General features: G+C 46.5%; 1 protein-coding gene across 1 annotated transcript; it reads right to left on the bottom strand.

Moving 5' to 3' along the window:
* Positions 1 to 1,131: 1,131 nt before the first annotated feature.
* On the bottom strand, positions 1,132 to 9,470 carry NDUFS5 (NADH:ubiquinone oxidoreductase subunit S5). Its single transcript, XM_048501894.1, has 4 exons — positions 9,343 to 9,470; positions 8,308 to 8,367; positions 6,854 to 7,071; positions 1,132 to 1,436 (listed from the first exon to the last, which is right to left on the bottom strand). The coding sequence occupies exons 3-4, from the start codon at positions 7,067 to 7,069 to the stop codon at positions 1,332 to 1,334; spliced, it is 321 nt and encodes a 106-aa protein (XP_048357851.1). The 5' UTR covers positions 7,070 to 7,071; positions 8,308 to 8,367; positions 9,343 to 9,470; the 3' UTR covers positions 1,132 to 1,331.
* Positions 9,471 to 11,900: the final 2,430 nt, after the last annotated feature.

The raw sequence follows: 11,900 nt of genomic DNA, 5'->3' as shown, positions 1-11,900 counted from the left end.
TTTCGATTCCACATTTTGCAGTCTGCAGAGAAGAAATGCAGACTTGCCCAAGCAACACTAGGCAGCGCAGCCTTCTCTCTGAACTGCCCCTTCCCCTTTCCTCCCAACCATACTTCCAGGTACCTTTCACCCATCCCATGGCACAGACTCCATGCCAGTAATACAAACTTCTGTTCCTTCAAAACACAGAACCCACAACTAGGGCATATGGTAAGCATATTGACAGAACCCCCACATATACAGACCATCTGCATTGTGTCCTGTGGATTGCTCTCTGGGAACTGTTCTACAGATTGGAAAATCTTCAAGAAACAGTAGTACTTCACAGCAATTAGAAACAGAACTCACTACAGACAATATTGACACAGAAGAAAAGCAGACGCTAGCTGAGGAGGGCTGTAGCTCAGTGGAAGAGCCTCTGCTTTGTGTGCAGAAGGTCCCAGGATCAATCCCTGGGATACGCAGTTACAGGATCTGGCAGGAGCTGATGTGAAAGACCTCTGCTTGAGACCCTGCAAAGCTGTTGCCAGTCTGAGTAAGTAATACAGACCTTGATGGACAGATGGTCTGATTCCATATAGGGCAGTTTCATGTATGTAAATTCATGAGTGTCAACAGGATATAAAAGAAACAGAACCTCTCTCCAGGTAGATGGAGCCACAGACTGACAAAGAAGAGAGCAGAGGGAGGAATGATGCTCAGGCCAAGTGGTGGAGGAGGAATAGCAAATGTATTGCGGCTAAGCCAGCCTGAGATAGAAAACATAAATGGCACACCCTATGTACCGATAGTGGCTGCAGATCCCATTTATTCAATGGGGCTCATGCTGGATGGCATCTCAGTCAATTGCTATTCCTTTCCCATCACACCCTTAGGAGCACCCTCCAATCTGCTTCCATCACAAGAAGCTTGGCCAGGTAAGAGAACAGGGGCAGAGAGGGGAGGCGGCTGCAGACAGAAGGGACCTGATGCAGAGGAAGTAGACAATGGCAGGTGGGTTCAAATGAGACGGCAGTGCGAGGTAGCTTCTGCAAGCTCTTTTCAACAGCAGAAGCTTTGGTGCCAGGCTCACTCTACCCCTATTTGGTGAACGGATTATCTACCCTGGCCTTACAGCGAGCAATACTTGAGAACCAGGAAAGATTATTTTATTTCAATGTGGGACAGACTGCAGCATTCACAGGACCAGAGTTGGACAGCAACAAGAAAAAAGCAAGACTCAATCTTGGCGTTCTCCGATATAGCACTGGTAGAATAAAACCCACCAACTCCAAGCCAACAGGGAGCATAATGCTTTTCAGTCTGCTGTCTTGATGGTCTGCAGCAAGTGTTCAAGGGTCGGGGTCCAGTTTTCCGGTGTGGTAGTCAGGTGGGGTGTACTTCCCCTCCTTTATCATCTTCTTTTTCTGCGCTGAAATGGTCATCAGGCGTCGGATCTGCCCAAGGGTGAGAGGAATAAAAAACAGTGGCAGGAGAATGTGGATGCCATCTGAACAGAGCAGGCAAGACTCTTCTGCTTGTTTTGTTTTTTTAAAACAGGTGTGAGAGATGTTCCTGCCCCTGACAAGGCTTCATTTTAACAACCCTCAGCAGACTCTCCCTCCCAGGTCTTCAAGACCCTTTTGTGGATTGTGCTGCAGCTCTATACCCCTCTTCTCTTAAAAGGGGAGAATCACCAGGGTGTCTGTTTCTGTGTATAAGGAAGATAAGAGTGTCCCTTTGGCGAGGACATAAGAGGAGGAATGCCAGCAAATGCTCCCCTGTGCAAGATACAAATGCATCTGCCAAATCCCCTCTTGAACCCGACCACTCAACAATCAAGGAGCCTTGCTGTCCCCTTTTACCACTTAGCAGCAGAAAAGAAAGGCATCTGTGGAGAGATATTAGAAACAAGTTCCCACACTGCAGGTTGGGACAAGAAGTTTCCAATGATCAATAACACCACTCTGATTCTTGAAGGGTTCTAATTTCATTTATCTCAGGGACATCTGTCAATGTCTGATAAGAGATGGGGGGGATGGGCAAAAGCAAATTCTGCCAGCAAGCAGTCCTTAAGTGGCACCCCTCCCCCAGCCCTGTACACTTCTACTTGGCAGCAAATGAACACAATCTGCCAGGTTCATGCTTAGCCAGCCACGATGCTCAATCTGTCCTCTTAGACTTAATAGCCTGGCATTTGGATTTCTGCTTTGCTTACAGCAGACCCTGAAAAGGTGGCAGGTGGACAGGAGAGGGAAGAGAGGCAGAGAGAAAATTCGGTGCAGCAAAGAAAAACCTCAAAAGACCCAACAGAACGCAACTGACAATGGCAAAAAGCAGTGGACTGCTCAGCAATAATGTATCTCCCAAATGATATCCAGCTGCACCCAAATTTACTCTGTGGAAAACAAAGGCTACGGAAAGCCACCACAGTCCCCCTAAGAAAGGTACAGCTGAAGGGCATCAGACAGACAACCACAGAAGGCCATCTAGAACAATTATCCAATGCAAGGTAGAAGCAAGCACCAGCATGGCCCCTGCCCCCACCTGCACAATCCTCTTCCTGCGCCCCCAGTGGAAAGCCTGCAAGCAGCAAAGCCACAAAGGCAACAGTGGCTCTCACTCCCAGCTTCCTTGCAGTGACTTCCTTAAAAGGGGCCAATTACTCCCTTGCTAAATGCAAACTCTCAGCCAGGAGAAGCCAAGGCTTTTGTTCTCCATGCTGCAAGGAGGAGGTGGAAGAAGAGTTTGGATTTATTCCTCCCTTTCTTTCCTGTAAGGAGACTCAAAGGGGCTTACAAACTGCTTTCCCTTCCTCTCCCCACAGAGGCATTTTGTGAAGTAGCTGGGGATGAGAGAGTTCTGAATGGCAAGTACTCCAAGGTCATGCTGCAGGAATGTACGAATGGGAAAACAAATCTGGTTCACCAGATAAGACTCTGCCACTCATGTGTAGGGAATCAAACCCTGTTCTCCAGATTGGAAACCAGCTGTTCTTAATCACTAAACCATGCAGGAGTGGCCCTGCGGAAGTGAAAGTGAATCAATACCCAGCTAGAGCTGCCCCAGGAAGCAGAACTGTCCCCAAAAGGCAGTGGGGAATAAAAATCAATGACTTAAATCGTCAAAAAATAAGAAATGGGATTTTGTTTGTTTCTGCGGAACAAGTTGCTCTGTTTAAAGTGAAATCTGAACTTCGGATAACATAATCAGATGTATGTTTGTATGATGGCTGCGTCCCAGATAGGAGAAATGATCAAGTCGCTCCAGATATCTTATAATACATAATTAGCAAAGGGTTCAACTGTCCGACGACAAACTCTTAGCCAACTGCTGTTCAGGACACATATTCGAGCAAGCCCTTTGTTTCCTGCATGGCCCTCCACCAATAAGGGAGAAGACATTCCATCCCTACCCCCAAGCAGTAGCCAGTGCCTTAGCAATGCTGCTCCAGGGTTGCACAAGCTCTCCTAGCCTCCCTGCCAGCAACCTCCTTGGACTACAGATCAGTTGATCTGTGGGCCAAACAAGTCCTTCCGGTATCCCCAAACCCACCCAAAGCAATCACCCCAGCCCCAAACAAGCCCTCCCCCCGATCCCCAGCAACCACCCCAGCCCCAAACAAACTGATCCTGCCTCCTCCCACCCCCAGCAACTACCCTGGCCCCAAACAGGCCCTCCCTGTCTCCCACCCACCCACAGCAATCACCCCGGTTCAAAACAAGCCCTGCCCACCACCTCCCACAGCACTTCCCCCCGCCCGCCCGCCCGCCCGCCCGCCCAACCTTACCCATCTCCCAAAGACAAGGCTGACTGGTGGGTCAGCAGCCCTGCTGAGCCTGCCACCAGCCTTCCCATTCCTCTGCCCAGCTCAACCCCACTAAAACCCCTTGTGGGGGGAAATGCTTCCTCTTCAACCCTTTGCTGGGGACCACTGCATCTCCCCTGCAATGGACTTTGCTGCTACTCATGTAATGATCATCAGGAGGACCCTTGGTTCCCATTTGATGCCTAGGATGTCTGCAACTGGCTCTGTCCTCCAGCAACAAATATTGGCTACTTTGGATCACCTTGGACTAGCAACTATCACCAGTTCTTGGTTTTGGCTGAGAGTATTCACATATTTGTGGGGCAGGAAAGTTATGACACAGCAGAAGGGAGATGAGAACAGAGAGAAATTTGGGGAAAGAAGCAGAGCTTTCTAGAACCAGTTCAAGGAGGCATTTGAAATTTAAATTAAGAATCTAAAAGGCCGTCATTTAGAGGAAGGCAGGAAGCTGTTCCTGTTGGCAGCAGAGAATAGGACTCACAATAGTGGGTAAAGATGTTGGCTGGATAGGGAAAAAATACAGTAAGAGCTGCTCAACAGTGGAATCAGCTGCCTAGGAACATGGTCAACTTTCCCTCTCTGACAATCTTCAAGGAGCAGATGGAATAACACTTGCTAGGGATGATTGCATTGAGCAGGGGTTTGGACTAGTTGGCCTGTATGGCCCCTTCCAACTCTAAAAGGGACACAATTTGAGAACTACCTAAAAATAAATAATGATTTCTGAATGTAAAGGTAATTATTTACTTAAAATATTTATTCATTAATTAAAATATTTCAGACTTTCTACCTTGCAAAGCTCAAGGCAGCTTACAATGGAAATAAAGCGATAACAAAAACACCTAGAAGGCCACAATTTAAAAACTCAATTAGACTGCCCCCCAAAAGAGCCAGTGGACAGAACTTCAAGACTGTGTAACATTCTCTCGGATAATATTTTTTGTTTTTGTTTGGATTTATATCCCCCCTTTCTCTCCTGCAGGAGACTCAAAGGGGCTTACAATCTCCTTGCCCTTCCCCCCTCACAACAAACACCCTGTGAGGTAGGTGGGGCTGAGAGAGCTCCGAGAAGCTGTGACTAGCCCAAGGTCACCCAGCTGGCGTGTGTGGGAGTGTACAGGCTAATCTGAATTCCCCAGATAAGCCTCCACAGCTCAGGCGGCAGAGCTGGGAATCAAACCCGGTTCCTCCAGATTAGATACACGAGCATTTAACCTCCTACGCCACTGCTGCTCCTAGTCCGTTTAAAATTTCAGTTTAAAATTTCAAGATCCAATGTGCTTGTGCTAATAATCATACAGCTTTTGGGTAGCTGTATTGTCTTTTCCTGTTTTCTTTGTTCGATTTTTTTCCTGCTTTAGATTTCCTTAGGACTGCCACAAAATAAAAACTAGATTAGTCAATTGCAGCCGTAAATAAAACTGTCTTCAACAGCTTCTTGTAGATCAAAAATGAGATGGTCAGGACCATCTCTCTAGGGAGATTGTTCCACAATGTAAACAGTCAAGAAACTATGTTTCTTCTTTATAGCTGAACTCTCTATCATGTCTAATATCCTATGCTTATTCAGGTTTCTATAATCCATTGCTAAACAGATGCTCCTTTATATTGACTGATTTAACTTAACACTGCGAAACCCACTTGAAGTCTCAGTGATAAAAGGAAACTAAGCATAGTAAATAAACTTATAGCACAGAATGCTCTCTGCTAGGTTTTAAAAACAGCATGTCTGATGGTTTTAACCACCCCTAGTTTGCTGTTCTAGTTATGAAATACCTAAAACAAGCAGAAAACTCTGGTTTAAATCCTTGACTGAAATCAGTTGTCCTTACACCAGTCTGTTCAGATTCTGCCTTTCCTCAAAGAGGCTGAGCCTGGTATTCAATGTCCTGCCTTCTGCCATTTTTCTCCCTTGAGGTCATTTTGACCAACAGAGGCGACCCAGTGAGCTTCATGGCAAAGGAGAGGTTTGGACATATGACGAAACACAAAACAAACGTAGCACACTAGAGCTGCATAATTGGCTGATAAATATATTTGTATGTATTGTCGGAAGGCTTTCGCAGCCAGAATCACTGGGATGCTGTGTGGTTTCCGGGCTGTATGGCCGTGTTCTAGCAGCATTCTCTCCTGACGTTTCGCCTGCATCTGTGGCTGGCATCTTCTGAAGATGCCAGCCACAGATGCTGGTGAAACGTCAGGGGGGAATGCTGCTAGAACACGGCTATACAGCCCAGAAAAACCACACAGCACCCCAATATATTTGTACTTTTCTAAGCCATAAGTGCATATAAATCACAGTACAATCTACCCATCATCAAGTGATTATACAATAATATCCTTATACTACTCAATGTGAATAAATTATCTTTGAGGATATAGGCATTCCCAAACATGTGGCTATTATTCCTTTAATTGGTGAAGCTGACAACTTGCTGGAAAAGAACACCAAACAGGTGGAGTTAGTTGTGGTTTGTGTGCGATAGTCCAGAAGCTTTCCATCAGCAGCTCACGCAACTCTGAAGAATCACAGCGTGGGTGGAAAATCAAGAATATGTTAAAGGACTAAAAGACACTATAATTTAACCGATACCACAATGATTATACTTCTATTCGCATTGAATGTTCATGACTTACCTGTAGAAGTAGGAAAGCCTAGATAACAGGAAAGCCTATGCCTATATCCTCAAAGATGCATGAACTGTTTTAACAATATTTATTCACATTGAGTAGAATAAGGATATTATTGTATAAGCACTTGATGATGGGTAGGTTGTATGGTGATTTAAATGCATTTATGGTTTAGAAAAATACCAATATATTTCTGAGCCAATTATGCAGCTCTAGTGTGCTATGTTTGTTTTGTGTTTCATCATAGATCCATTGGTTCATTGGCACACTGTTCCATAAAGGAGAGGTTTGAACATGGGTGTCCTCTGGGCCTTATCCAACACTGCCTACCCTACTGCGTTCTCCAAGCATTCCTCCCAAGCATTCTACGGGAACAAGCTCTTGCAGGAGGTGCCCTCATCCCCCTCAACTTACCATTTTGTAGTTGTTCAGGCATTCAAAGAGATCGTCCATCTCCACCTTGCATTCAGTCTTGGATCGGATCTGCCCAATGCCGTCAGAGCATTCCAGCCACTCTTTCTCAAAGGCATGGCACACGGCAGCCCGCTGGTAAGGCTGCTTGGCGCTCTGGATGGTGAACCACCTGTCAATATCAATGCCCAGCTTGTCTTGGATGTCCAAAAGTGGCATGGCTGAAATGTAGAAGAAAGCAATAATGGGCACTAGGGTTCTAAAAGCAGATCACCCAGGTGAGTGCAAGTGCTGGTGAAGCTTTGGAAGGGACCCTGACTGCAGGGGAAATGAACAGCAGAAGGATTAAGCATTTCACTGGCGGGGGGAATCTCCTGCTACTTTGACGATTACTACCTGCTGCCTAGCCCACAAAGTCATCACAAAGGTGCTCGATGTGGTGCTCGATGAGCCTGTTCAAGGCGCCTTTCCATCACAGAGAACTTGCCTAGCTGGCTTGAGTTCCAAGTCAATAGACCTCAATGAGGAATTCTTAAATCCCTTCAAGAGAAATCAGCCCTATGCCGCTGCCGCCACCACCACCACCAGAGTCTTATGCCACCACTGGTTCAGTCCGTCTGGAATTTCTTTCTTGGCTCTTTAAAGACCCTTTAAAGATTCTTCTTCTGGTCTCACCCAGGGAAGCCTTGCCTACCGTGGTTATTCAAACATACACAGGAGCCTCCTCAATTTCTCTTTATGCACTGGAACATGTGTGCCAGGCTGGACTTTGGGGGTGTAGAAAGGTCACTACACTCCCACAATAATTTTAACTTAAGTGACTCATTTTAATGCTAAGTTATGGAATGAATTCATTTTAACACTAAGTTATAGATTGAATATATTTTAATGCTAAGTTATGGATTGGACTTATTTTAACGTTAAGTTATGGATTGGATTTATTTTTAATGCCGTTATAGATTGGATTCATTTTAACGCTAAGTTATGGACTGAATGTATTTTAACGCTAAGTTACCGTATGTATGGGACAAGTGAAACAAATTAGGCTTCAGTGTTGATTTTAGGGTATTTATATATTACAATTACACGGGGAATTAAGGTTGAGAGTGTGTATAGAATTTGTTGATTCGCGACTGCAATTTGCTGTATAGAATTTGTCGGTCCCTGACTGTAATTTGCTGGTCTTTGACTGTAATAAAGTGAAATTGAATTGAAATCTCACTACACTCCCACTAAATTTAAGTGCACTTTTAGTTGCGGTCAGTGATTACAAAAAGGAGGAAGACTTTTTAGCAAACACACCTCATGTTTAAGACAGGTCAGGCTAACTTAGTGGTCATATTTCTGTTGCCATGTGTTGGTCATTTCTGAAGTCCTATGTTGTTAGATGGATAGCAGTCTGCCTTCTGCCAAGGAACAGGCAGACAACTTAGGAGTGAATCTGCATCACACCCTACCTGCTTACTCAGCCTCTGCTCTTAGAAGCCAGTAGGAACTGTAGACGCTAGGAACTTATCCTGTATGGAAGGAAAGAAGAAGAGGATCAGGGACACAGAGAACACACAAGGAAGGCTTAGATCACTCCTTTTGCTAGGCTCTCCAACCCCTGCTCCCTTCAAGACTTGCCATTTCCACACTGAGAAATTTCTGGAGATTTGGGGGCAGCCCCTTGGGAGGGTGGGACTGGAGAATGGGGATGGATCTAAACAGAGTTGTCATCCATTAAGTCCATCCTCCAAAACTGTCTTTTCCTCCAGGGGAACTGATCTCTGTAGTCAAGAGATTAGTTGCAATTACAGAGTTACCACTTGGATGTTGGTAACCCAACACGCACCTTTCCACAGGGACCAGAAACCTCAAACCCTCCCCCCTCAGTAGTTATAACAGCAGCAATTCAATATGTTTAGCTCACATTCACTGAGCAGAATGGGGAGGGAGGGAGTTAGCAAGTCAAAATAGCTTCCTTCCTGAGCATAGGTTCAGAGTCACTGAAACTGTGCAAGGCAACGACATACCTACTCTCTGTTTGCCCACGATAGCAACATCCACAGACGGTGCGCATCTCCAGTGCGAAAATAAAGCGCATACCTGCTGTGCGAAGGATGCAGCCCACCAGTTCCCGGCCGGCATAGACAGACTGAAGAACGAGGAGGTCGAGGGCCAAAATTGGCAGGATGGGCCACTACAGCCCGCTGGTTCCCACCCAAATGAAAAGCTCCCCCTACTCTGCTCTTTTTCGCGAGACTTTTTAAAATCAATGGCGAGATGTTCCAAAACGGGTGCCTCCGCCTACTTCCTGAACGAAGCAAGAAAGTACCAGCCCCCCCCCCCCCCGGTTTCCGCTCGGATGTAGACTGCCTCTGCATACAGAGGCTCTGCGTCCCCACAGTCCGCCTCATTTTAGAGCTGCGTCGGCAGAAGATCAGCTCCTGGCAGCAGACCCCTCTCCCCAAAAGCGGCGCCATTAAAAACCTCGTTTAGCCACCCCTCACCTGCTCCTTTCCGCGTCCTTGCCGTCCTTTCACAACACCGCTACCGTCACGCACACTGCTCGCGTTTACGACACTAGGGCAGCTCCTGCGCCACTGAGGAGGGAGGGAGGAACGGCACTCGAGTTTCAAGATTACCGCCCCCTAGAGGCCCGGATGAGAAAGCAGCACCGCCGCTGAGTCTCGTTCCTGTGTGTTGCACTCTTTTCCATCCCCGCCAGGCGCCCTCTGCAGCACAGAAGAGGGAACAGCAGCCGGGAGTGATGCTTGGTTCCTTTTTTTCTTTCCAACCTGGATGGGCCATTCCAAAATGCGCACGCGCGCAGAGATTTTGACATCTGCCTACACTAGGTGACAATCTGGGAAATTGCCTGACGGAGGATTTTTTTTTCCAAACCGCTTTGTTATGCAGTCTTGCCTCACAAGACATGGTGTGATAAAAGCTGTTTCCCTCCAGAATCTTTTAAGCGGAGTTATGACCCTGGGGCATCTACCAGCAGAGTATAATTATATGGGGAGATGTAGGGAGCAACACACATTTGCAACCCCCCCCCCAAAATTAGAAATTGATGAAATGACAGCTGCATTTCCTCTGATTTGGGAAGCCGACCCCCTTACCAAGGTCACAAGATTCAGACTGTGACATTGTTGCAAATATTTCAATTACTGGTTCATTAAAAAGTTCCCCATTTTGGCTGGGGAAATGATAGCCACAGGGGGACGAGCCAGTAAAAAAATTTTGGGGAAAGCACAATGCCCTGTTGCTGCTGTGAAATGAGAGTGACATGGAGAGTCGTCTGTGTGGAAGCAGCCCAGAATGTAACTGATGGGGTGAACGGTGGGAAAGGCTTATTGCCTTGATGACGCAGCAAAATCTGGCTGGCCTTTATTCGCCAAAAGATGCTAAAGCAGAGTCCATATTCCACTCCTACCAATCAGAAAGGTACACCCAGAGGTGGGATGCAGCCTATTCGAACCTATTCGGTAGAACCGGTTACTAAAATTTTCTCAGTTCGGAGAACCGGTTATTGATGATTAACTCCACTAGGGACAAGGGGGTAATCTCTGTCCCTGCGTACAACAAATCTCATCAAGTGGGGGATGCAAAATCACCCCCCAGGGGCCCTGCGGCCCCCCTGCCTCCCATGGCACCCCCACCCCCACGTGTGTATGAACTGTATGAAATAATACAATATATGGTAATTCTATTTTTTTGTGCATTGGAATAAAGGTTGGGAAAGTATTATAGGTAAAGATTTTTCATTTTCTTTTTTCCCCTTGAAATTTATATTGGAAAGAGAGGAGTTTAAACTACTCGTTTAGATTAAGGATTTTGGATCTCTCCCCCGTTAGTTTTCTTTCAAGTGGAATAGATAAAGTAGTTATAGGACTCTGAAGGGGAAGTAGAAAGGAGGGAGGGAGGGAAATATGGGAAGGAGGGAGGCAATATAGGATGTTTTAGTTGGGGGGGGGGTTTGAGAGAGATAGACAATTAGATATGTTTGTAATATGTTAACAATTGTAAACAGTTTTTGGTTTCTCTCCTTACTTATGTTATTATTTAAAATCAAACAATATAATTATATAAAAATGAAATAATATACTGCCTTTTGGTATATTGCTTTTTTAATACTTCTAACAGTCATTATTTGAATCTAGAGGCGGGCCAAAGGGGAACTTCGTCCTTGCCCTGTATCCTTGCCCTGCGTCCTTGCCACAGCCCCGCCCAGGAATGACCCGCCCCCGTCGTGCCCAGCCCAGTCCCATTGGCGCTACGCCACTGTTTGATTCCCACCACCATTGGAACCTGTTACTAAAATTTTTGAATCCCACCACTGGGTACACCCACACAATTCCACCAGCAACTATTCAGGGAAAGCTTTGGTTTGGGGAAGGCTCCTTGGACTTGGTCAGATGCAGTGTGGGAAGGCCCCAGAGCTCAACTAGACTCCAGCATCTCAAACCTCAAAGCATTCCTCACCTCCATTCAACTGGAGCACCACTGCAACCTGTAAGCAAAACTGCACTGCTTAGAAAAGGACAAACATTAACGGCTTTTAACCAGGGCCGCACCCACATGGAGTGCAAAAGCATGCCTAACATACAAACATTTCCATACTGCTCACTGCTGCTTCCCCACCCTTCACTCCTTCTCTTTTCTCTCACTTTGCAAAAGTGCAGGTGCATGGGCGATTCCACCAGAAACCCCCCCCCCGCCCCCCGGTCCTGACCACCACCACCAACCCTTTCCCCTCACTCTTAGTTTCCCTGGGGGGCCATGCTGGAGACAAGCCCTTTAAATGTCTAAAAGGGGAAGGGAAATTGTACATAACAGTAAGCTGCCCCTAAGTATTTTGAACATGGAGCATAGTTCTGCCCCCCTTCCCAGTAGGGTTGCCAACCTGCAGGTAGTGGCTGGCAATCTCCTGCTGTTAAAACTGATCTTTAGGTGACAGAGATCAGCTCACCTGGAGAAAATGGCCACTTTGGAAGGCGGGCTCTATGGCATTATGCCCCGTTGAAGTCCCTTCCCTTCCCAAACCCCACCCTGCTCAGAGTCC

The sequence above is a fragment of the Sphaerodactylus townsendi genome, linkage group LG06 (assembly GCF_021028975.2).
Source record: "Sphaerodactylus townsendi isolate TG3544 linkage group LG06, MPM_Stown_v2.3, whole genome shotgun sequence".
NCBI lineage: Eukaryota > Metazoa > Chordata > Lepidosauria > Squamata > Sphaerodactylidae > Sphaerodactylus > Sphaerodactylus townsendi.
This window is presented reverse-complemented; position numbering and strand designations above follow the sequence as displayed.

Coding starts and splice junctions, on each gene's coding strand:
- NDUFS5 (XM_048501894.1), bottom strand. CDS start 7,069: ATGCCACTTTTGGACATCCAAGACAAGCTGGGCATTGATATTGACAGG. Junction 1,437..6,853: donor GCCTGAACAACTACAAAATG/GTAAGTTGAGGG, acceptor ACCCTTGGGCAG/ATCCGACGCCTGATGACCAT.